The 24286-nt window shown below is 41.5% G+C and overlaps 2 protein-coding genes and 1 pseudogene across 2 annotated transcripts in view; all 3 read left to right on the forward strand.

Annotated features, from left to right (window-relative positions):
- LOC101561082 (TSC22 domain family protein 1-like) overlaps positions 1 to 4464 on the forward strand; it is a 38346-nt gene extending 33882 nt beyond the window's left edge. The window contains exon 2 of the mRNA XM_023703602.1: positions 4011 to 4464. Within this exon, the coding sequence (XP_023559370.1) occupies positions 4011 to 4458 (448 nt within the window). The 3' untranslated portion in view covers positions 4459 to 4464. The remainder of the gene's footprint in view (positions 1 to 4010) is intronic.
- Positions 4465 to 12974: 8510 nt separating this feature from the next.
- The window catches only part of Acbd6 (acyl-CoA binding domain containing 6), a 203583-nt gene continuing 192271 nt past the window's right edge, over positions 12975 to 24286 (forward strand). The window contains exons 1-3 of the mRNA XM_023703621.1: positions 12975 to 13491; positions 17801 to 17865; positions 20287 to 20383. Coding sequence (XP_023559389.1) covers positions 13270 to 13491; positions 17801 to 17865; positions 20287 to 20383 — 384 coding nt within the window. The 5' untranslated portion in view covers positions 12975 to 13269. The remainder of the gene's footprint in view (positions 13492 to 17800; positions 17866 to 20286; positions 20384 to 24286) is intronic.
- LOC105743852 lies at positions 21230 to 22343 on the forward strand (annotated as a pseudogene).

Consider the following 24286-nt stretch of genomic DNA (forward strand, 5'->3'; position numbering starts at 1 on the left):
ATCTCCCCAGTCCCTCATGTATGGAGATTCTTAGCTTTTCTGTCAGTGTTAGCTTTCAGGATAGGTCACAGTCTTGCTTGACAATATAGTTTCTTATAGAAGCATGGGAATATCTGCGGATATCACTCAGCAGTCTAAGCACTTCCCTGGCAAGTGCAAGGACCTGGATTTGATCCCTGGTACCATATGCCATGTGGGCCCTGGAAAACTGGGTGCCTCATGCCAGCCAATGAAACTGGGTATGGTAGTACATGACTGTAATCCCAGTGCTTAGGAGGCTGAGACAGGAGGTTCACTATGAGTCTGAGCTGTGTAGTGAAATCCTGTACCAAATAAATATTTTTAAAAAACCTAAAAACAAAAAGAAACATGAGAGACATTCTTGGTAACCCTCCTTTTTAGCACATTACATGTTAGTTGACTCTTGTCTTTTTGGAATTGAACAATTTATTTGTTCGAGAGGTTGGGTGACTCACCAGAGTTGTAGTATCTTGTAGAAGGGTCCTGTCATTGTTTGGGGCTTTACAAGGGAACAATATAATACAGGATACATATTTTATAAGATTATTTACAAGAGTCAACCAAAAAATCATTTACAAAAAAGAGTGCAGGAAATCTGTCCACACATTAAATACCAAAGAATCCGGCTAAGAACCATGATAATGTCCAACATGAGTCCATCTGAAGACCTAGAGCTCATAACAGTGCTCCCCACAAGTCCACCTGAAGGCCTAGAACCCACAACAATGTCTTATACAGGCCTGTTTCACAGATCTGTGCTGCAAAGGCCCAAAGGTTAGTGGTGGAAGCTAGAAAATCTGTGCCAGCAGGATGAAGGATCTGTGATAGCAGGCTGAGGAATCTGAACTGGAGCTAGGAAGCAATGCTCAAAAAAAGAATTACTGCTCCCCCCAAAATACCACAGCCATCCTTAGCAACAGTGAGGTCCCAAGCTTCTCCAGTGATGAGAAAAGCTGAGTTCCCATCAGGAAAGCCAATATGATAAGCCTCTCCCGGGGCTGAGCAGTGCACCATCTTCCCCTCCAGAACCAGGAAGCAATGCTCAAGGTGAGGACCAGAGCTCCCCAAAACTGAACTATAGCCATTCTCAGCAACAATCAGGTCCCAAGCTCCTCCTCTGACAAAAACAGCCAAGTTCATCAGGAAATCCAGCATGGACAGTTCCTCCAGCAGAACAGCTCAAGAGAACCAGCACCCTAACAACCTCTCAATAGCTTCTCTAGTTCTGCCTCTTATGCTGCTGGCAACAATCCTCAGGTGGGCCTCCCACACCTAGCACCATGCTAGTTCAATTCAGCTGGATGAAATAAGTTGACCACCAGTGAGCAATCCACCTCAGGTCTTCTCATGCCTTGGGTCTTTGTTGACCTTGGAAGGTCAAGGCCAAAATATTGTCTGCCTTCTTAGCCCAGTTATCTTCTTAGCTTTGGCCTCTAAACCTCAGATGTTGAACATCTAGGAGATCAGTTATACTGTTACACCAGTATTGCAGCATGAGCAGCTGGTTTAAATATAGTCTTATCTGGACATCATGACCAGAGAACTTTTTTTTCAATCAATTATGGTTGTTTTATGTCATAATTTTTGTGACATTGTTAACAGATAGATTGTTAACAGATAACAATTATAAGATTTTACAGAGAGGATTTGAGCTCAAGAGCAACATAGCATTTTACCATAACAATCACGATGACATTATCACATTGTAAGGATCCATGAGTCTCAGTGTGATCTGTTCTACCCAGGGAGAAACAGTGGCAGGAATGAGGAAAAGTTAGACAAGAAGACAAGATGGGCTAGGTGGTGAGTCATCTGCCTGGCAGGCAAGATGACTACCCCCAAGCAACAACACAGACATTTATTTATATCTTTGCAAAGTTAGTAACATGTGACACAAGGGTGACTAAAACTGACATTAATCAGTCAAGACGCTTGTCTCAGGACTGAGCTGGCCTGTCTGCTTCAGGCACTGCGGCCTAGTCCCACTTACACATTTGCCCAATTTTCTAGCTTCCATGGCTCCCAAGATTACATGAGCGCCATTAGGTTTTGTTATTATCTCTGAAATACATCTAAATTTCCATTTTATTATAAAATATCTTTTAAGCTAATTATCTTTATCTAACTACAAGATATTAAATGACATAAAGGAACTTTTACCTATTTGTCATCTTTTAATAGAGTACCATTTAAATAGAATGCATTTGTTCATAGGTGTATTTATAGGTTATTAATACCTAACCTTTAATTTTTTTGAGTGACTAGCCTGGACTTCATAGTGTTTAGGTAACTTTGTTATAACACAATTAAAAGATAATCGCATAAATATTAATGTGAAAAGGTATCTATCATCTGGTTGGCTATATTATGTTGTCTTGGCATGTACATTTTATCACAGATAGCTAGAAAACAAGAGATTGGTAAGGTCAAAAAAAGGTTTTTAAACAAAGCCACTGTAGGTATTTTAATCAGTTATTAACAAAGATTAAACATGCAGATGAACAAACAAAAACATACAAAACAATTATTTTTATATCAGCATGCACTCTTAGAGGTATCTTTTTTGGTGGTACCAGGGATCAAACTCAGGACCTTGCACTTGCCAGGCAAGCACTTATTCCACTGAGCTATCTCTCCAGCTCTCTCTTAGAGGTATCGACTAATCCTTTTATAGTTTTTAGGTTTATAACTATACATAGACAAGTCAGAATTTTTTTACAGGTCTTCGATTAACAGAAATCTCTTGTGATAAATTAACACCAACAAGAATCAGAAAGGTAGGCTCGCAAGATAGCTCAGCTGACTAAAGTGCCTGCTTAGGCAAGCGCAGCAACCGCGGTTCAATTGCAGGCACCACATGCAGTGCCAGCCCTGCCTCCAGGGTGGCTGAGCCAGCCGGAGTCTGGGAGTAGAGGTGCATGCCTGTAATCCCAGCACTGGGGAGGTTGAAAGCAGAGGATTGCCACAAGTCCAAGCTGCATAGTGGGACCTTGCGACGACCAAATACATTAAAATTAAAAAAAAAAAAAAAAAAAGAGAAGAATCAGAAGGGCAAAGATAGGGCCAGCCAAATAGATCAGCAGATTAAAGCACCTGCAAGCAGGTGCAGGGGCCAGGGGTTCAATCCCCAAGCCTGCAGTGCTGGCCCTGCCCCCAGGGTGCACTGAGATGACAATTGAGACTAGGTGTGGCGGCACGCACTTGTAATTCCAGCTCTTGGGAAGCTGTAAACAGGCGGATCACTATGAGTCTGATCTAGTAGTGGGACCCTTAACACCCTGTAGACCCTTCCCTAAAAAATAAAATAAAATAAAAAAGGAAGGGCAAAGAAGAAGAAAAAAACTTTTTTATACTGTGAAAGCAAGGACTATTTTTAAGAAGAGCCCTAGGCTGATGATTTATCATAAAAATTTTGGAGTAGCTATACAGGATTTTTGGAGCCTTCTGTTGTTCTGGTAGCCATAGCTGACAGCCATAGCTACTGTTTTGATAGCCACATTTAAGGTCCCTCTAAAGGTGCAAATGGGGCAGGGGAGATAGCTCAGCAGAATAAGTGCTTGCCTGGCATGCACAAGGTCCTGATTTCAATACCCAGTACCACCAAAAAAAAAAAAAAAAAAAAAAGATATTTTTTTAACTAATGAAATCAGTGCTGTAATAATAAAGGGGCAGACTACTAAAGATAGCATATTGTAATTTTTGTATTCTTTTAGCAACTATTTCATTGTTAGGGGAGCTCAGGCAAGATTTGGGTATAGAAAGGAACCAGGTGACACTTTTTGGAGAAAAGTATTTGTTTTTAAAGGCAGAAGAAGGTCTGCCAAGGCCTCAATCTGTGCTGGTTCGGATGCCTACCTATGAAAGGTTATGTTTTGCTTTTTTCTATATTGAAAAGAAACCAAGGTGCCCTAGAAGTGTCAGTTGGGCCAAGGGGGCAAGAAGCCCATGTAGCCGCCTTTCTGTGTCTCTTAATGAAACATTTTCTGTAGTCCAGCCATATATCTACTCTCCTCTGGTGCAAGCGTGGTAGCTATCAACAACAAAACCAAGCAAGCTACGAATCTGTTGAAGGGCCATTTGATGTATGCAGTTAGAGAGGAGGTGGAAGTCCTTAAAGAGCAAATCAAAGAACTAATAGAGAAAAATTCCCAGTTGGAAAAGGAAAACAATCTGCTGAAGACACTGGCCAGTCCAGAGCAGCTCGCCCAGTTTCAGGCCCAGCTGCAGACTGGCTCCCCGCCTGCCACCACACAGCCACAGGGGAGCACACAGCCCCATGCCCAGCCTGCGTCCCAGGGCTCAGGACCAACTGCACAGGCAGATGTATCCCAATGGAACTGGCTGCTGCTATCTGATCTGAACAGACGGAGAAGATATACTAGGGAGAATCCACGCCCACAGTCACCCATTTCATTGCTGGCTGCAAAAGAGACGTGAGACTTACATATACTATTATCTCTTTTCTCCAGTATTAAGCACTCTTAATCTTTTGGGTTGAAGAAACTTAGCTGGGTGAATTAAAGGCTAATCAGAGAATTAGCTTGGATGTGCCCTGTGCAGGTTGGCAGATACCAGAGGAATGGCTTCACTGCCGAGAGCTGAGGGCCTTTGCATCCTTTCCTTGCTGTCCACCCCACTTCCAAGAGTGCACTCTCTTGCTTGCACATACTTTACCGCATGGTGTCAGGAAGCAGGGGAGCTCCTCCCTGGGCTCTGCTCTCTCCTCTCCTCCCAAGGTGAAGAACTTCTAAGGGAGGCAAGAGACAAGACAAATGAGGGGAATGCAGTTTATTATACGGATTGATGACTGTCACTCAAATACATTTTTAAAAAGTACTCTGCCTTTTTTTGTGAAACAGCAGATGACACAAAACATTAGTGGGAAAATGGTGACAGGTAGCTGGAATCTAGGCTATCTTACTATCGAGGTTGTCTTGTTTATTGTATATTTGTGTATGTAGTGTAACTTTTGTACAATAGAGGACTGTAACTACTATTTAGGTTGTACAGATTGAAATTTACATGTTTCATTGGATGTTTGAAGAGGTGTGGGTTTTCTTTTATATAGAGATTACATGAAAAATGCTATCTAAACCACACCTAAAGAAATTTTAAGAATTTGGCACAGTCAGTCATTTGGCGTAATCTGAAATGTAGCTGCTGAGTATCTAAAGTAAATCCCTGTTCTTTGAAGTTTTTTGATTGAGCTGGTTGAATACTTTGAAAAGTGATCACTTCTAATGAATTGATTTACCAGTAGGATTCTGCATATTATCTGTTTGGTAGTCATGTGGCTATGTTTCTGTGCGTGTTTGCTACACAGTTGTAAGGTGTCCCTGTATATAACTGTTGTACTTTTCAACTTTCAATAAAGCATATAAAATGTTGATTAAAAAGAAAGAAAAGAAACCAAAAGCAGTGCCTCTGATTTTTCCTGCTTGTTTTGTATCTTTAAGGCCTCTCCTAGGTTTGATCCTGACGAATGCCAGTGACAGAAAACTGGAGGTGCTTGAGGAAGTGAGCAGAACTGGATTATCCGTCATTATCATGTGCCTCGGCTCTTTCTTTGTGATCCTGTGACCCCTTCGCTACAGGCTTTTTCTTTTATGTCCTCAGTTAACATAGCTCTGGGTATAGAACAGTTGCTGGAATGGCAACATATATTGGAAAGAAATCAGCAAGAGAGAAGAGACGGGACTATGGCTATCTCTCTATACCTCTTTTTGTGGAAAATGGTTATAAAACTTGTGAGGGTCTCTAGGAATTTTGTTTTGTTTTATTCATGAAATCAGTACTGTAATGTCCCTACTGTAATCCAGTCCATCTGCCATGTCAGAGCAGCATTTTTGAGAGAAGGAAGTGAAAGGAGTGAAGATATTTCCTAGTTCCCAGTTTTGTCCTAGAGGCAGAAAAGCAGACAAATTTGAACTAAACCTTTTATTTATTTATTGGGAGTTTGAAGCTTAAGTCTAGACCAATTTTCAAGAGTGTGGTCCATAATTCAGAGGGAATAGTGAAGGCTTTACTCTGAAGCCCAACAGTGAAGGGTCACAGAGAGCGGGATTTCCCAAATCCTGTAAAGATGGAAACCTGGTCACTCAACAGTCCTGGAATACGGCAGCCTTGGGGAGGAGAATTCCTATTCAAGATGCTGCAGCTGTAAAGTGCATTATTTTGTAAGGGAGAGGCAAAGAAACTAGCTCCCTTCACCTACTGTTCTGGCACCTACCCTTCTGGGTGGAATTATTCGGTGTGTTTCTTCACCCTGGCTGTCTAGCCAGCAGACATATTTTCTCAGTTCCCGTGAGCCCTGGATATCACTATTGCTTGGCTGGCCTCTGCAACACAGTCTAGCTCCTTCAGCCTGACTTGGGCTTCCACTGTCTTCCTCTGCCTGGGAGTCACTTCTCTCCTCCGGAGCCCCCACAGCCCACCTCCCCCAGGACCACTGTGCCCACCACTCTGTGCCCCTCCACCCTGCCTGCACCCTCCCCCACAAGGTCCTGCCCCTGAACTGCCCACCCCAGCTATCTCCCATAACCCTAGGTGCAGCCTCCTCTCAGCTCACCTCCAACACACATCTCCATCAAGACTCGGATTCCTTCATCCAGAATCATGCTTTTCCAGCCTGCCAGGGCTGCCCCCTGGGCCCAATGGGTCACTGCAGTGGGCACCCTCAGATTTCTTCCCAAGTCCTGTTGTACTCCCTGCCCCAGGACACTCCACCAGCCAGGGCTCCCCACCCTCTGACCTCAGGTGCCTTTAGGACCCCTCCCTTCCTTCTGGGCTCTCCTGGGTCCCTGGTTCCTTCTCTGTTCTCCTCCCCCAGCTCCAGTCCCGTTCCTCTCTCCAAGGGTCCCTCTGCCTGTCCTCAGGACTCAACCCCCAAGCTGTGGCTTGTCCAGGGTGTCTCCATCTCTCCTAGGATCCTCTGGTCCCTTCTTGGGTCTCTCTGTGCCTCCACCGGCCTCTCTGCCACACCAAGAGTCCATCTGTTTCTCTTCTGGTCCCTCAATCCACCTGAGTGTCCCAGGGTCCTGGCTCAGTTACCCCCACCTTGCTTGGGTCCTCTCCACCCCCAGCCTCCTCATGTCCTTGGTCTCCTGGGTCCTTTCCACCAGACCTCGGGTCCCTCTGTTTCTCCTTGGTATGCTCCATCCATCAAGGTATCCCACACACCAGGCTCCTTCTCTCAGGCCCTCTTTGTCTCCACTCCCCTTCGGGTCCCCATGGGCCTCTCTTTTCTTCCCATTCCACCCTTCCAGGGCCCCAGATCTCCCAGGGGTCTCTGCGGTGCTTTTGCTGGACTCCTTCTCATTCAACACATCCCTAGGCTGTGCAAGTGCCCTGTCCCGCACGTTGTCACAGCATACCTTTGTTGATGTAAAAAGAAAGATTTGCTTTTTTATGGATGAAGGTTGGAATTATATATCCAGTGGACAGCCTCTTCTGGTTTTTGTGTACCTATGTTCTCACCATTTGCCTACCACCCTTTTGATATATAGGCTTCTCCTTTGCAATGGGAAGTCTTTGGACTATAAATAAATCAGTGTTGTGTGATGAGTGAACCTCGTTCTCCTCAGTTTCTCTTGAGTCTTTGTCCCTGGACGTTTCTGTGAGGTGTTAGGTGATCTTTTTAAAGGAAGCCAAATATTTTAATCCCTTTATGGCAAAGTCAAAAGACCATACTTTAACAAAACTATTCAAATTGCTTGTGGTATTAGTTCTGACCCTTCCTTCTATGACCAGCCTCCTCAACCAACGCAATTGTTCTTTTGGCAGGCAAATACTTATTCCACTGAGCTATCTCCCCAGCCTGCAACTGTTCTTTTGAACAATCCACTTGGTCCTTATTACCAGAGCCCATCGCCTTCCTTCATAGGATGATGAAACATGTCAAGCCATTAGGAATCTGGGCACCAGGGTGAGGTATCAGATGGGGAGGTACATGGATTGCCTTCAGGAGCTGAGTGTGATGCTTGTGCTTTGGAGAAAGGTGAGGTCACACCCAGCAATCATTTGTTGTGGAAGAATGGAGGAGCATACAGTGCTTGCCTGGTGAGCTCCCCATCTCACTTCAATTGAGAGGGTTGTTTGCAAGCAACCAATTCAGATTTTATGAGAATGGCAAGACATGTATCCTGGGGATGTCAGTCACTGTCATGGGAAAACCTGACAGTGGGAAAACTTGGCTCATTGGCTAGGATCAATCTGGCCTTTGCCTATCCTAAGGCATCATTGCTGGGGTTACATGTACACATGCTGGCTAGTCAAAGGCCCCATGCTTGTGTCGGTTGAAAATGGTGTGACACTTGAGATCAATGATGTAGTGTGCCTAAGGAAAGTCACATGGAGAGAAAACATTCTTTCAGGCTTTCACAGAGAGCACATTGGTCAAGCAATGGCCATGACTCATCCACATGGCTGACACTGACAAAAGGTCCTACAATCTGAGGTACAGATCTCAGGATAAATCCTGAGGGAATTTTACTGACCTTATCAGACCCAAAACTACAACTCTTGTTGCATAGGCCCTGCTTTACCTTGGTATTAACCACCCAGCAGAAAAGTATAAAAACGAAATATAAGAAGTAAAGCCATGCTGTTAGGTTGAGCTGTAGGGGACTCACGTCAACAATTTCTGACATTGCCAGTCAAGCAGAAGACCCAATACTATTATGGGCTACTGGACTCTTTTAGAATATTATGCTGAGTTTACACACCTATAATATTGAAATAATGGAACTTAACAAAAAAAAAGGGCATACAGATGAATGCCCATTTTATATCTGTGTATTCAAAGTGGTTAGGATAGATATATAGTTACATACTCTTAGTGAATAGAGTGATTTGTTCTAATGGTATTTGTAAATAGGATATCATGTCCGCATCTTGTACAGCAATTAACTACTAGAAAGAATGTATGCAATGTGTTAAATATTGAAACTGTCCTACCAATTTTATTTGAAACTGACTCACTGCTATTTGTTTATCAATAAAATTATGGGAAAAAAAAGAAAATGATATGACACTTGAGAGGCTCTTTTTGGGACATTTCTAAGACATGTGGGCTTGATTCCTGGGAATGAGAGTCTCATTCGGCTTTCAGGCATAGCTGTGGTCTTCTGGTTAATAATTGGCTTTCCATATTATGCTCCCATCCCACCCTGAAAAACAATCCATATATGGAGACTTGGATGGTAAGTCTGAAGAACTAACTGAGGCCTGGGGTATCTCACCTCCTCTTTGCATGCATCTACGGAATGCATAGCAGGATGGTGGGTTGGAATTAGGAACCTGTTGGGTTAGGGTGGCAAAGTGCTAGGTTCATCTTCAGTCCTTGGTGAGGTATGACACTGTGGTGGATACTATAGCATTGCCAAGCAGAGACTTAAGCCAATAAGCAAGAGATCTGAACAGACTATTTTTAAAAAACTTTTTAGAGAGCTAGAGAAAGAAGTGCAAAGGACAGACTGAAGATGTGAAGCTGTATTGTTTTGGGCTCATGAATATATGTGGTTTGGGAAATAGCTGTCTCTTGTGTCAACCACAGTTCAGTTTTCTCTGTGTCTCAGGCTCATGAATATATGTGCTTTGGGAGACAGCTATTTCTTATGTCATCCACAAGTCAGTTTTCACTGTGTCTCAGGATGAGGGTCTTTCTGTGGCATGTGGGACCCCTGTCCAGACATTGGGCCATCCTTACCCTTACACCATGTCTTTTTGGAAGAGCATGATTTTCATTTCCTTTTTAACTCAGATATGGAAGTATGTGGTCTAAAAGGAATGCTTATCTTCGATGTCCTTAAATGTGAACAATCATCGTTTTCAAGGGTTCACAAGACTTTCATTGGAAAGGGAAAAGATAGCAAGGCTGCAAAAAGAAACACAAAAACATTACCATTTCTTGATACTGATAACAACATTCCTACAGAGATAAACTGTTCCACATTGCTACACACTTGTGGGTGCTGGAGTCTCCTCTAAGGAATAGCTTCTAGGTTTTTTCTGTCCTGAACAAAGAGTTATCAAAACAGGCATAAACAGTAGCCAACTTTTATGTTTATTAAAGGTAGGGGAAAAAACATGCTTTGCAGAGTGAGTTTGGGCCAAGAGAAAGTGAGCAAAAGGGGACACTCTTCAGAATGAGAGGGTACTACTGTGAAACAACATGGTAGAGCAGAGCCAGTGGTGACTCTTTATGCCTCCCGTTTCGCCGGCTGATTGCAGGTCTAGGCTGTCCCATTTACAGTTCTTGAGAGAAGTGCATTTGTCATTCACAAGCCATGCCTACTTCCCCAGTCAGCTGTACCATGCCCTGTTTCCTGCCTCAGTAGCCTCCAGCTGAAATTTTAGACACACCCCAAAGCATGAAGTATTACCCCCCAATAAAATTCTAAAATACTGTCTTGATAAGAGATTAAATCTACTCATAACCTCCAAGGAAGTGAAGGGAGAAATACAAGATGCGGTTTGCAAAATAAAAGATGTTCTATCAAAGAAACCCTTTATATAAAAGGCATCATGATTTTTCTATGCTCTCAAATCTATCATATTTTAATAAGTCACAAGCAACCAATAAACAAGGGATGAAAATTTTCAATTACATAAATGAGTCACAATTCAGAATTACATTTTAGGGATACCATGAAACAAAGGCAAACCTTCCAATTATCTAGGTGGAACCTCCAATAATGATGTAGGAAAATATAACTCCAGACCTATTGGATGTTAAATGTGTCAAGTTGGACATTCTCCCAAGAATTAACTTGTGAGCCACGGGAGGAAGTCTGGAGAGTTTTATTAGAAATAAGGGAAGAAGAATAGCTCCAGGATTTCCAGGAGGGGTCCCAAATAGATGACCACTGAGGGCCTTTGCCAGGGGTAATTCATACAGCAAAATCAAAATGAGGGTACAACAAGTATAGGACTGTGATCAACCTATGGGATTACAAGTAGAGCCACTTAGCTAATAGTGATCCAATAGGCAAAGAAGACAGACATATAACAAGAACATGGCATGGAAAAAACAAAGGCAGAAAGGAAGGGCACCAAAGGTACACAAAGATGTTCTGGGCTCTCCCCTATGAGTCTGATGCCTATCTGGACTCAGTACACCAAGTGGTACTAATTATTGTACAGTCTTAAATTGTTGTCTATCTCAAGAAGGCAAACAGGCTTTGCTATTGCTTTTCCATCCTAAGCTCTTGTTCTCTTCAGATTTGCCTCCAGCCACAATTCTGATGTCTTTATTTTCTGCACCTCTTTTGGAGGGCCCAATCTTTCTTGCATGTTTTTAATCTAATTTAGCTGCCTAAAGTACACACACACACACACACACACACACACACACACAAACAGGATATAGTAAGTTCCTTTAGGGCATAACTGCTACAGTTGAGTGGGCCAAAAATAGTTCAGGTATTTCTGTGGGACAAGGAAAGGATTGCTAAGTGTACCCATGAGAGTATGTAGTAAGTAGCTACCTTTATTGAAAATCATGGGACAGTAGCAGGAACAAGAAGAAGGATGAAAGGACTGGATAACTCAGGTTTCCATTATTTATGGGGTCAGACACATCTGATCTAAGGTCCCCCCCCCACTGTCGTTCTCACTGATGTTGATAATCTGCTGCTTCTGGCATTGTGACCTCCTAAATTTAAACCTTGATAATCATTAGGGTGGTGGTGTACTGTGGTTGAAAGGAATAGCTCACACAATTTCACTGTTTCTAACTGTGCTGCCTCTTTCTAGGATTATGGAAGCACGGATAATTACTACAGTGGTGTGGAATTTATGGTGGAACCAAGGGGAGGGAGTGACTCAGCTCCTTTTTTTTTAATTGTACTACTAAAAAGAAAAGTCAGGACCTTAAGGTGCTCAGCCATGTTTTTACCAGTCCCCACTTCCTGCCTCCAGATACAAGGATCCAAACCCTCTCCCAACTGACAATGTTCTGTGCTTACCCTGCAACCACAAGAAGTTTCATGTAACTTGTGTTTCTGTCACATTTCTAAATTCAGGATATAACACCTTCAGACTTCAGCTTTTGCAAAATCCCACTTTGTTCCACCCACCCAGCCTAAGCTAAACTATAGTATAGCATAATACCTCCCTGACCCTACTAGTTGTTGCCCAGAATTTAGAGTGCACAGCTCCTCCAGGTTGGCAGGCATGATACATAGCTTGGCTTCCCCTACCTCTTGGAGTGCCCACTGGGTTTCTTGCTCCACCAACAAGAAATCTGAAATTTCTGAAATTCCTACAACACTAGAACTATGACATACTTTTTGCTTTGTGCCTGCAAAGCACAGTGGCAAAGGCTAAGTTCAGTAAATTGTGCTAAGGAAGTTGAGGGACATCTCCATAAAGCCTATTCTCAGAGCCTTGGGAGATGACAGGTGCAGCATTGGAAAGCAGGACAGAAAGACGAGTAACGGACCCTTCACAAACACTGGAGGAGAGCAAAGCCCTCACCTCCCTAGTTCAGCGGCACAGCCTCCTGCCTGGCAAGCGCAAGGTCCTGAGTTCAATTTCCGGTACTAAACAAAACAAAACAAAATCACCCAAACCTTCAAGCTACACTCGCACGCGCATGCCTGGTGGGAAGCGCCCAACACACCATCTGGGTGAAACTGGAGCAGCCGGAACCTTAGTCCTCAGCCACACGTTTCCCACGGCTCGGTTCCTATCGCTGCACCCCGAGACGACCCCACCCCCACTCCCTCAGCCCCCACCCCCAACCCCTTGGCCTACCTCGACCGCAGGTTCTCGAGTTTGACAAATCTCAACTCGCGACACCTCCAACGACTGGGGGCGTATTCTCCAGGTGGCCTCCTCCCGGCGAGGTCCCCCAAGTCCCCGGGGGTGGGGTGGGGAGTGGGGAGGGACGTCCTGTCTGGCGCGCGGCCAGCCCCAACCCCCGCCTCCCGCTCGCTCCGCCCAGCCCCGAAGCCGCGGGCCCCTCGGCCGGCGGGCGCTGCGCTCTCCTCCGCGCTTCGCGCAGCGCGGACCCCAGGCCTTGCTGCGGCGGCCCCCGAGACGTCTGTTCCGTGGAGGAGCCCCAGGGGAAGCAGGCAGCTGGGGAAGCCGCGGAGGTGGCCCCGTACGCCGGGGACTCGGATCGGCGCGGCGGCCGCGAAGTTAGGTGTGGGGCGCTGAGTGAGCGAGTTGGGGTCCCAGTCGGGTCAGCCAGGCCCCGAGTCCGCATCGCAGCAGATCAGAAGAGGGGAGACCGAGCCGGGAGTCATGGCCACACCGTTCCTCACCGCGGAGGCCGTCACGGATCACAGTGGTGGAGAGCTGACCTCCGGGGATGACTCTGGCGACGCGGAATCGCCCCAGACCCCCAAGACCGAGGCGTCCGGGAGCCTGACGGAGCTGTTTGAGAAGGCGGCCGCACACCTCCAAGGCCTGATTCAGGTGGCCAGCAGGGAGCAGCTGCTGTACCTGTACGCCAGGTACAAGCAGGTAAAGTCGTGAAGGAGTGGGCGAGACAGGGGCCGAGTGGATGCCGTAGAGGCGCGGGCCCTCCGCGGCGCTCCTCCAAAACGAGAGCGAACGTGCGCGGTTGAAGGCCAGGCGTAATGAAGTTTATTTATTGATCACCGTGCTAGAAATGGGAAAGACTGGTCTCCTTTCTTAGGAAATATATTTTATATAGCTGGACTCCGAATGAGTGTTTCTCGGTCTCCTCTGATTTAGTGATCTTTTACTTCTATTCAGCATAGTCAGCTTAAGAATACAGGGGGACTCCCCTACTGTATTTAGTGACTTAAAAGTCTGACTTAGTGACCTTAGTGACTAGCCTCAAAATCTTTACAAAATAAGGATAATGAAATAAGACATCATTTACTGTTGCCGAAAGGCCATGTGGAAATAGGTGTGGTAATGCTTATAAAAATATTTCGATAACTAAAAGAATACCGCTGTAATAAAGTGATGCAATAAAGTGTTACAACTTTTAGTGTTTCTTTTTAAACCCTAAATATCTTTGACTTCTGTTTGAATTGAATATGTTCTTCTATCTAATCATAAATATTTTAGAAGTAGTCAACACCAGACGAAACAGTCTTATTTTGAGAAAAAGGAAAAGTAAACCCAAGAACAGACAATTTGTCTAGAGTCCTGGATAAATCAGTCAGAACTACATTATAACTCCTGACTCTTGTCTAAGGCTTTTAGCCTTACCTGGAAGTAAGAAAATGTATAGGCTACTCATAGAAGCCACGTTTAATTTGTCATTCAAGGAGTCACTGCTTAGGTATCAGAATGAAAAATAATTGCTTTATCATGACTAACAAGTATTTATCTGCAAACATTTGGAATGTCATGTCTACAGAGAATACAAAAAACGAAAAGCATCATGACACTTGACCTTAAAAGACTTACAAAGTACTCCAGGGATCTACCTATAAACACATGAAAAATTACCAACAGAAGTTAACAGCTCAAGGGCCAGGGAGATAGCTCAGCTGCATAAGTGCCTGCCTGGCAAGCATAAGGTCCTGAGTTCAAGCCCTGGTACCAAAAAAAAAAAAAAAAAAAAAAAGCTCAGGAAAACTACAACTCCTTGGAACACTGAGGAAAAGAAGTTCTGGATAATAGCCTATTTAATCTTACTAAAAACATTTTTTTAATGTAATTATCTTGATGTAATTGCACGTTTTTCCTAGTTTTTTTTTAAAAATAGCGATTTTTAAAAATATCAATAAAGTGTTACAACTTTTAGTGTTTCTTCTTTTTTTTAATAAAAATTTTTTTAATTAATTTATTTATTCATGTGTGTGTGTGGCCAGCTCAGCCCACCAGGGGGCGGGGCTGGCTGGCATGTGGTGCTGGGGGATTGAACCGCAGTGCCTGTGCTTTGCTAAGCTTGTTCTAAGTAGGTGCTTTAGACCACTGAGCCATCTCACCAGCCCTAGTGTTCCTTCTTAAACCCTAAATGTCTTTGACTTATGTTTGAATTGAATATTCAAACTCGAAATATTTTTATAAGCATTACCTCACATATTTCCACATGGCCTTTTGGCAAGAGTAAATGATGTCTTATTTCATCCTTATTTTGTAAAGATTTTGAGGCTAGTAAAGTAAAAGGTCACTGAGTCAGACTTGTAAGTCACTAAATACAGTAGGGGAGTCCCCCTATATTCTTAAGCTGACTATGCTGAATAGAAGTAAACCTTCTTTTGAAGACTGATTCTCGTTAATTTGATTTGAGAGATCAGAGCTATGGGTACAAATGGTATAAATGATAGTGTTGAATGAAAATTTATCCCTGTGGAATTAGCTTTCTTGAAAAAGTATATGTTTTCATTTTAGTCATTTACTTTGTCTAAATAATATTAGAAAGAAACTTTCAAATATTTAACTAGTGTAATGATTTTTGTAGTAGGACCTGTTGCAAATCTTTCTCTAAATTCCTTAGATTTTCCTTTTTTCCTTTTCTTTCTTGAAATTTACTTTCCCCAGTCTTCTAGATCCAGAACTATTTGAACTTGGGAATTATAAAAGTTTCTGTGTTGTTTAGAATACAAGGTCAGTTGCTGAAACTTTGTCTCACATGATAAAGCTTTTGTCTCACATGATGATCTGAAAGTCAGTGATCTACAGAACAGGCTAGGGTGGCTCTGCTTCATGAGACCACCCAAGGGCCTCTATTTTTCCATGTCATAGCTCAGCCATCTCAAAGGCAACAAACTTACAAATTGTGGCCCATAGACCACTATAAATCCCTAAGACTCTCAGGGAATCCATAAGATCAAAACTATTTTCAATAATACTGACATTCTTTGTGGGTTTTTTTCTTATGCTGGCCCAATAGATAAAACTGATAATACCTTACCCTAAATCAAGGCATATGTTATATATATATACATATATATATATATATATGTATATATATATATATTTTTTTTTTTTCCTTTTCTTTTCTTTTCTTTTCACAACTATGTATCTAGAGTAAAAATTTTAAATGCCAGCTTGGGCCAGGTGTGAGGTGTGGTGGTGCATGGCTATAATCCCAGCACTCAGGATTTAAAATTTTCATAAACTTTAAAATTTATGTTAACATGGAACAGCTTTACTATAATTTCCAAATGAATGTGTTTTAAAATAGCTGTTTTAACTTATAGTAAATATCAATAGATAGAATTCACAGGAACTAAAGTTCCTTAGGGTCATTGATTTCTGAAGATAAAAGGAGTGTAAGATCCCAAAGTGTAAAAACTGCTGTTAGAAGTTATTCTTCATGGCAGGAGCATTACTCTGAGTTAGAGCTAAGTCTGGGCTTCATAGTGAGCTCCTGGCCAGCCAGAGCTGCATAGTGAGACCCATCTCCTACCTTCTTGCTCCATCCCAAAAATCAGCTTCAAAATCAGCAGAATGTCTTGAAGCAATACAAATTATTTTTATTAGATATTAACCTTTGAGTGCAAGGGTAGGAGGTGCTTCAGCTGCATACTGAAATCGTGGTTATGTGGGAAATCACTGTGTCATTTCTGAGTTCCAAACTGACCTCCCCATTTTTTTCAGTGGAACATCATTTTTACTTAAAACAACTCACAGATAAATTACATGTATTAAGATTTGAGTACTGTTTGGCATGTAGTTTCTTGGAAATGAAAAAGTGGAGCCTGTTACTTCAAGGAGAACAATTATAAATGTTTGTTGCCAATGAAAATATTTGAGCTTTCAAGTGAAAATTGGAAGTTAGGAAAATCTGCCACTGTGAGCTTGACGGTTTCTGCACTTAAAAAAAAAAAAAAAAAGATAAATGATGACAATCACTGATGTGAAGTTATGTCAACATTTGGAAACTCTGCATGTCTCACTGAACTGTATTTTCTAAATACTTCATTGAGGAAGTTACAAATTATGCATAGGTAAAGGACCTATTCAAAGTACAAACAGAACAACAGTCTAGTATAAAAGTATGAAAAAATCATTCATTTTTAGATTTCAGGCTAACCTTGTAGTTAGACCTTGTCTCAAAAAAGAGAAAAGAAAAATAAAGACATAAAATCATTGACTACAAACAAGAGTTTATTGTGGAATAAAGTTTATATTTTTGCTGAGATCCCTGAAATCTTTTTTTTTTTAAAAAAAAACATTTATTTATTTATTTATTTATTTATTGTGTGGCCAGCTCAGCCCACCAGGGGGCAGAGCTGGCTGGCATGTGGTGCTGGGGGATTGAACCGTAATCCCTGTGCTTTGCTAAGCTTGTTCTAAGTAGGTGCTTTAGACCACTGAGCCATCTCGCCAGCCCCCTGAAATCTTTTAGCATCTAAATTTATGTTGATGAGTTTCAAAATAATACACTTTATTCTAAATTCTGGGAGATATAAAATGCTATTAGTATTAAGAGAATCAGCATGAAGAAACATGAGTTCCGAAAAACAACCATAAGTTTATTAATTACATGTTTAATTAATTAATTTTTTCTCTTTTATAATAGTAAAGGCTGTAATCTATAATTGAATCTTATAATTAAGTCTATTGAGGAATGAAAGTATTTCTCATTCATATTTTTCTGTATTATAAAATATTAGATAACAATTATTTTATGCAGTAAGTCCAAGCCACATCTATTTAAAGTTTGGTTTGTTTGTGGTTTTCATTTGGTTAGCAAAGGATGTTATATTTTGTAATTTTATACATATGGGAATATTTTTTTAACTTAGAGTTGCAAAACAAAACATATTAAAGTTGAAAAAAATATTCTTAGACACTTCTTTTAAAAGTAAGTTCTTTATGTTTTTCCCCCCTCCTTGTTTAGGTCAGAGTTGGAAATTGCAATACTCCTAAACCAAGCTTCTTTGATTTTGAAGGAAAGCAAAAATGGTAAGAAACTCTTTGAATCCATTTGTTTGCTTGTTTTTGTAGTAGTGGTGTCCTGAATCTTTGCACTGAGCCACATCTTCAGCCGCTTTAAAATTCTTTTTCAATTTTGAGAGTCTTGCTAAGCTGTCCAGGCGGACTAATACTTGCCATCTTCCTGCCTTAGCCTCCCTGAGTGCTGGGTGTGTGCCACACACCTAGATCATTCTTGGGATCTTTAAGAATGTTGTTGGAAATGATTTAGGTGTTTAGGAATTAGAAAGTAGAAAGCAGATTAAAGAATTATTTCTATGTTAATCCTTCTGTTGTAGACTTTGCTAAGGTTAGGCATTTAGGGGAAGGATTAAAAGAATTTGCTTTTAGCTAATCTCCTAAAAGGTTCTTACACAGTGATGGTGGTATCTAAGTAGGTCACAGTAGACTACATTCTTTACATAGGAATATGTATGAGGGTACCTGTTAGAACTATTGCTTAAGATTTTTTCTTTCATATCATATAGGCCCTAGTGGGTCACCATTTTCCCCATCTTGAGTCATCTTTGAAAGCTAGCCAAGAAAATGAAAGGGAAAAACAGGATAAACCCCCATTTTCTACTCTTTCCCCCGTGTCCATTTTATCTCCTTTCCAAATAGTCTTTGTCCTTTGCTTCATCCATACCACAAGTCAAAGCTTATAATAATTTCTTGGGAAGAAGGGAGAAAAAGTCCCCATATAAGATACTGACTCACTCTACTTCTCTGGATACATGAAGAGGGTTATAGTCACATAAGTTCTTAAAATTTTATATTGAGAGGTACCCTTGTATTTATCAGGTCTGTCTTAAATCACTTCATCACTGGAACAAAATACCTGATACCCAGAATTTAAGAAGCTTATTTTGGTTCACATTTTGGAACTTTTAGTCCTTGCATGATCACCTGGCTGCAGGTAGAAGCAGTGTTTCAGTTACTTTTTTCATTGCTGAAGCAGACTAGCCAATGCCCAAAGTTAAAGAAAGAAAAGTTTATTTCAGGTCACAGTTTTGAAGGAAGTTAGTTGTCTTTTATCCTAATATAATGTTTTTTAAAATTTAAACATTCACCATATTTTTTTGATTAGATTATACTCTGTGTATGATTGGAAATTCCTACCTTTTTTTTTTTTTTTGAGACAGGTTTTTGCTATGTAGCTCAGGGTCAGGCTGGCCTTGAACTCATGATGTAGCCCAGGCTGACTTCAAATGCTCATGTTCCTCCTGCCTCAGCCTCCCAAGTGCTGGGAGTCCAGATGTGCACCACTATGCCTGAGACCTACCATCTTACTCATTTGTAATTTTTGTTTTGCCCTTGCTACCCCTCATTTTTGAAGTCCCTACTGAGGCCTCAAGATGGGTTATTTTGAATCTGATGGAAAAACACGTTTAAATTTTGAAAAGTATTTGTTGTATAAAAGACACATTGATATTAATTCCTCTCAAAATCCTTCCTCTTAACTTTGAACCATATCCCCTTATTTTTGCTACTTCTTGAAGAAGTTCTGAAAGTCCATTATCATGAGTCTTTTTTTGCCCTGTCATGGTTGCCTTGATGTCCTAAATTCAAAACTTATTCCCTGCATGCTCATTTTAAACTTGGGGAAGAACCAGAAGGTAGTTGAGGATGTACTATGTTGTTTTTAGAAGCTTGGCTTTTGGTTGGCTGGCACTTGGCAGCAGCATTTGCCATAATTTTTGTCATCCCTTGTAAAGACGCAAAAGAGGACTTCCAGAATTGCTTCAAAAAGTAGCAAGAATGATTAAATAAGTCTGTTCCAAATAACAGGAAGTATTTTGAGGGGGAATAATGCCAATTTATCTTTTACTGTAGTACATCTTATTTAAGTGTTTACAATTTTGCTCACACTCTGTAGTTCATAGATAAAATAAGAACAGAAGGGGAAGGTATTTTTCTAGAATCTGTAGTAATAAATTTGACATACTTTTCTCCAGGGAATATTGTTTCTTGTGTGATGATTGGTTTCTGTACTTCACAATGCCAGCAACACAGTTAATTTATAACATGGGAGCTATTTTTATTGTTCTGTAGACCATAGGTACAAGTTGTCATTAGGGGTGAAACCTAGGTTTAGGGGACTGATTAAAGTCTTAGGTTAAAAAAAAAAGTCTTAGGTTACAGTGACTGTGATCTTCCAAAATTCATGGATATGCAGTGTATCTGCTATTAGAGGGGACAATTACGAAAGAAATTTCCCAAAAGGCATGTTAAGTGGAATGAAGTTTGTAAAATTATAGGTCAACATAAATGCAAGCAGGGCTCTTCCTTTCTACATAGCTTATTATTTATGTCCTCAACCCCTTAAAATGTGTATGTAATTTTTAATAATAAAAAGTATGTTCCATTATTTACATAGTTAATGACAGCCATTTTAAATATTCTATACTGTAGGGAAGCATGGAAAGCACTTGGTGATTCAAGCCCCACCCAAGCAATGCAAGAATATATCGCAGTAGTTAAAAAATTAGACCCAGGTTGGAATCCTCAGGTAAGATTTAATGATTATATGTAATACTTTTCCCAAACTTACCTTTTTCTTAAATGCTTAATTCCAAACTTTACCTTAAATAACATGCTTTAAATTTTCTTCCTCAGAAGACTATAAAGTTATGTCAATGTTTATATGAGAATACTATTGTCTAAATATTAACATAAACAGATGTTAATACTGTTAGAATCTCTCTGAATATAGTTTCAATCATGTGAGAGCTTAATTCATTTCAGAATTTAAAAGAGTTTATCTTGGGATCATTGTTATCTTGGGAAAGGGAAAATTTTCCAAAGATATTTTTTCTGAGCACCTTCGGCTCAAAATGTTTATTGATATGGGTAAAAATAAAGATGACATTATTTGTCATATAGTGTAAATTATACTAGAGAAGATACAGCATACAGATATGTTTAATGATCTAACATAAAGTAAAAGCTAGGAAACCTAGTGGAATAAAATTCCTTTGGAGGCATTGGATATTCTTCACCTCTATAGTCTGCTATATTTTAAAAACTTCTCTGATAGGCATTATATAACATAGAGATTGCTCTGTAATGAATGCAAATGCAAACTAATTGTTTTCAACCAAGATATTTATTTATTCTTTGCGGTACCGGGGATTGAACTAAGGATCCTGCACTTGACAGGCAAGCACTCTATCTCTTCGGCCCCATTCAACCAAGATATTTAGCCCAAACTTCTTAGTAGTGAATTCAGTAATTTTCAATATTTTAGCAATAATTAAATTATTTCGAGTTCGATCGGTAGCGGGAAGGGAGAGGGGACCCCAGACAGCCCTGAGCAGCCCCACCCCCGCCGCCGGCCTAGTTACCAGTCACACACCGGGAGCAGCCGCAGCTGCCGCAGCCGGCCCCAGTCACCATCACCGCAACCATGAGCAGCGAGGCCGAGACCCAGCAGCCGCCCGCCGCCCCTCCTGCCCTTAGCGCTGCCAGCGCCAAGCCCGGCACCACGGGCAACAGCGCAGGGACCGGTGGCCGGCGGCCTCTCATCAGCGGCGCCTGGCCTGCCCTTGAGGACAAGAAGGTCATCACAAGGAAGGTTTTGGGAACAGTAAAATGGTTTAATGGAAGAAACGGATATGGCTTCATCAACAGGAATGACACCAAGGAAGATGTATTTGTACACCAGACTGCCGTAAAGAAGAATAACCCCAGGAAGTACCTTCGCAGTGTAGGAGATGGAGAGACTGCGGAGTTTGATGTTGTTGGAGAAAAGGGTGCGGAGGCAGCAAATGTTACAGGCCCTGGTGGAGTTCCAGTTCAAGGCGTAAATAGGCAGCAGACCATAACCATTATAGACGCTATCCACGTGGTAGGGGTCCTCCACGCAATTACCAGCAGAATTACCAGAATAGTGAGAGTGGGGAAAAGAATGAGGGATTGGAGAGCGCTGAAGGCCTGGCCCAACCACGCCGGCCCTACCGCGGGCTAAGATGCCCACCTCACTGCATGCGGAGACCCCGTGGGCATCGACCACAGTACCCCAACCCTCCTGTGCAAGGAGAAGTGATGGAGGGTGCTGACAACCAGGATGCAGGAGAACAAGGTAGACGAGTGAGATAGAATATGGATCGAGGTTATAGACAACAATACTGCAGGGGCCCTCCTCGCCAAAGACAGCCGAGAGAGGATGACAATGAGGAAGATAAGGATAATCAAAGAGATGAGACCCAAGGTCAGCAGCCACCTCAACGTCCCATCGCAACTTCAATTACTGATGCAGATGCCCAGAAAACCCTAAACCTCAAGATGGCAAAGAAACAAAAGCAGCCGATCCACAGCTGAGAATTCATCCGCTCCCCAGGCTGAGCAGGTCGGGGCTGAGTAAACGCTGGCTTGACATCTCTACCATCATCCGGTTTAGTCATCCAGCAAGAAAGAAAAGAATAGGAAATTCCAGCAATAAGAAATGAACAAAAGATTGGAACTGAAGACCTTAAGTGCTTGCTTTTTGCCCGTTGACCAGATAACTAGAACTATCTGCATTACCTATGCAGCATGGGGTTTTTATTATTTTTACCTAAAGACCTCTTTTTGGTGATGACAAACGTGTTTTTTAAAAAAGCCTGGTTTTTCTTAATACACCTTTAAAGGTTTTTAAATTGTTTCATATCTGGTCAAGTTGAGATTTTTAAGAACTTCATTTTTAATATGTAATAAAAGTTTACAACTTGATTTTTTCAAAAAAGTCAACAAACTGCAAACACCTGTTAATAAAGGTCTTAAATAATTAAAAAATAATTAAATTATTTCATGGATACATAGTTGTAAATATAAAGATAGTTTTACTTTTCTTTTTTCTTTTTTCTTTTGGAAGTACTAGGAATTGAACCCCAATACTCTCTGCATCTCCAGACCTTTATTCTTTTTTTGAGACAGTCTTACTAAGTTTCCCAGGCTGGTCTTGAACTTACAATCCTCCTTCAACCTACCAAGCAGCTATGATTATAGATTTGTATCATAGCTTGCCCTAGAAATTTTGTTTCATCAGTCTTGGAATTTTAAAATCTCATGGTTGTTAGGAGCCTTAAAAATATGTATTATGAGGGCAGCCCAGATAGCTCAGCAGATTAAAGCACCTGCTTAGGCAGATGCAGGGACTGGGGTTCAATGCCAGGTGTGCCATGCCAGCCCCACTCCCTGGGGCATGCTGAGATGGAACCTGAGACTGGACTTGGTGGCATGTCTGTAATCCTATAATCCCATAATCCCAGTGTTTGGGAGGCTGAAAACAGGAGGATCACTAGAAGTCCTATCAGTGTAGTGAGACCCTGTACTAAATATATATATAGAGAAAAAAAAGTGTTATGATATGTTCAAGTTTGTCTTAAGAATACAAAAAAGGAGAGATAGTTAAACTAAGATATAATTATTTTAATTATTTAGTTATATGACTGCCTTTTGGAATTCAGTGAAGAATCTCATGTTTTTGATGTGCATGAGTATGTGTGTCTTAGTCGCTTTTCAACACCTGCCACCCACAAATTAAAGCAGAGCTAATTTGGCCCATAGTTTCAGAGGTTGCAGTCCATGGATGGTGGGCTCAAATGCAGAAGAATCATGATGGAAGGGCCTGATGCGCAGAGAAAAGCTGCTCAGGTCATGATGGCCAGGAAGTGGAGAGCACAAAGGGAGGATCCAAGGAGGGAGACCTTCCTTTCCGGGTCATGATCCCAGTGAACCTCCTCTAACCAAGCCTGACCCACTAGCAAGTATAGTCTCCTTCCAAACCCATGAGGCTTTTGAGGGCTACCCCAGATCTAAACCATAATAGTTCATTTTCAGAAAATTTTCCTTTTATTATCTGTTACAAGATATTATGTATTCATCTAAGTGTGTATCATAAAAGTCAGAAGGGCTTCATATCTGAAATTCAAAGATCAAAAAAGATGTCCTTTTAGCTAAACTGAGACTGAACAAATGGAGTTCAGTGTTTTTTAAAAAATGAAATAAAAGGGGCTGGGGAGATAGCTCAGTAGAATAAGCGCTTGCCTGGCAAGCGTAAGGGCCTGAGTTCAGTCCCCAGTTCCGCAAAAAAAAAAAAAAAAAAAAAAAGAAATAAAACTTAAATGTGACTGCCTTTAGGTAGGGTACTTTTCAGGTTTATGCATGTGGCATCAATTCTTCCCTGTTGATTTATATTTGGCTGTTTCTGATGCCTTCCTATAAAGGTATTTCAGTAGATAAATTCTGGTAAATGGCAGGATTTTTTACCTTCAGTATCTTAATTGCTCAGTAAGAATCTATTAACTATTACCCTGTAAATGCTTGGAGATTTCATGTGGTTAGGTAATTTTTTCATGTGTAACTTCAAATAGATGTTAAGGATGCTTTTAAAAAATACCTAAATCTCAGCTGAGTGTGGTGGTGCATGCCT

Source organism: Octodon degus, unplaced genomic scaffold (genome assembly GCF_000260255.1).
Source record: "Octodon degus isolate 3935 unplaced genomic scaffold, OctDeg1.0 scaffold00176, whole genome shotgun sequence".
Classification (NCBI taxonomy): Eukaryota; Metazoa; Chordata; class Mammalia; order Rodentia; family Octodontidae; genus Octodon; species Octodon degus.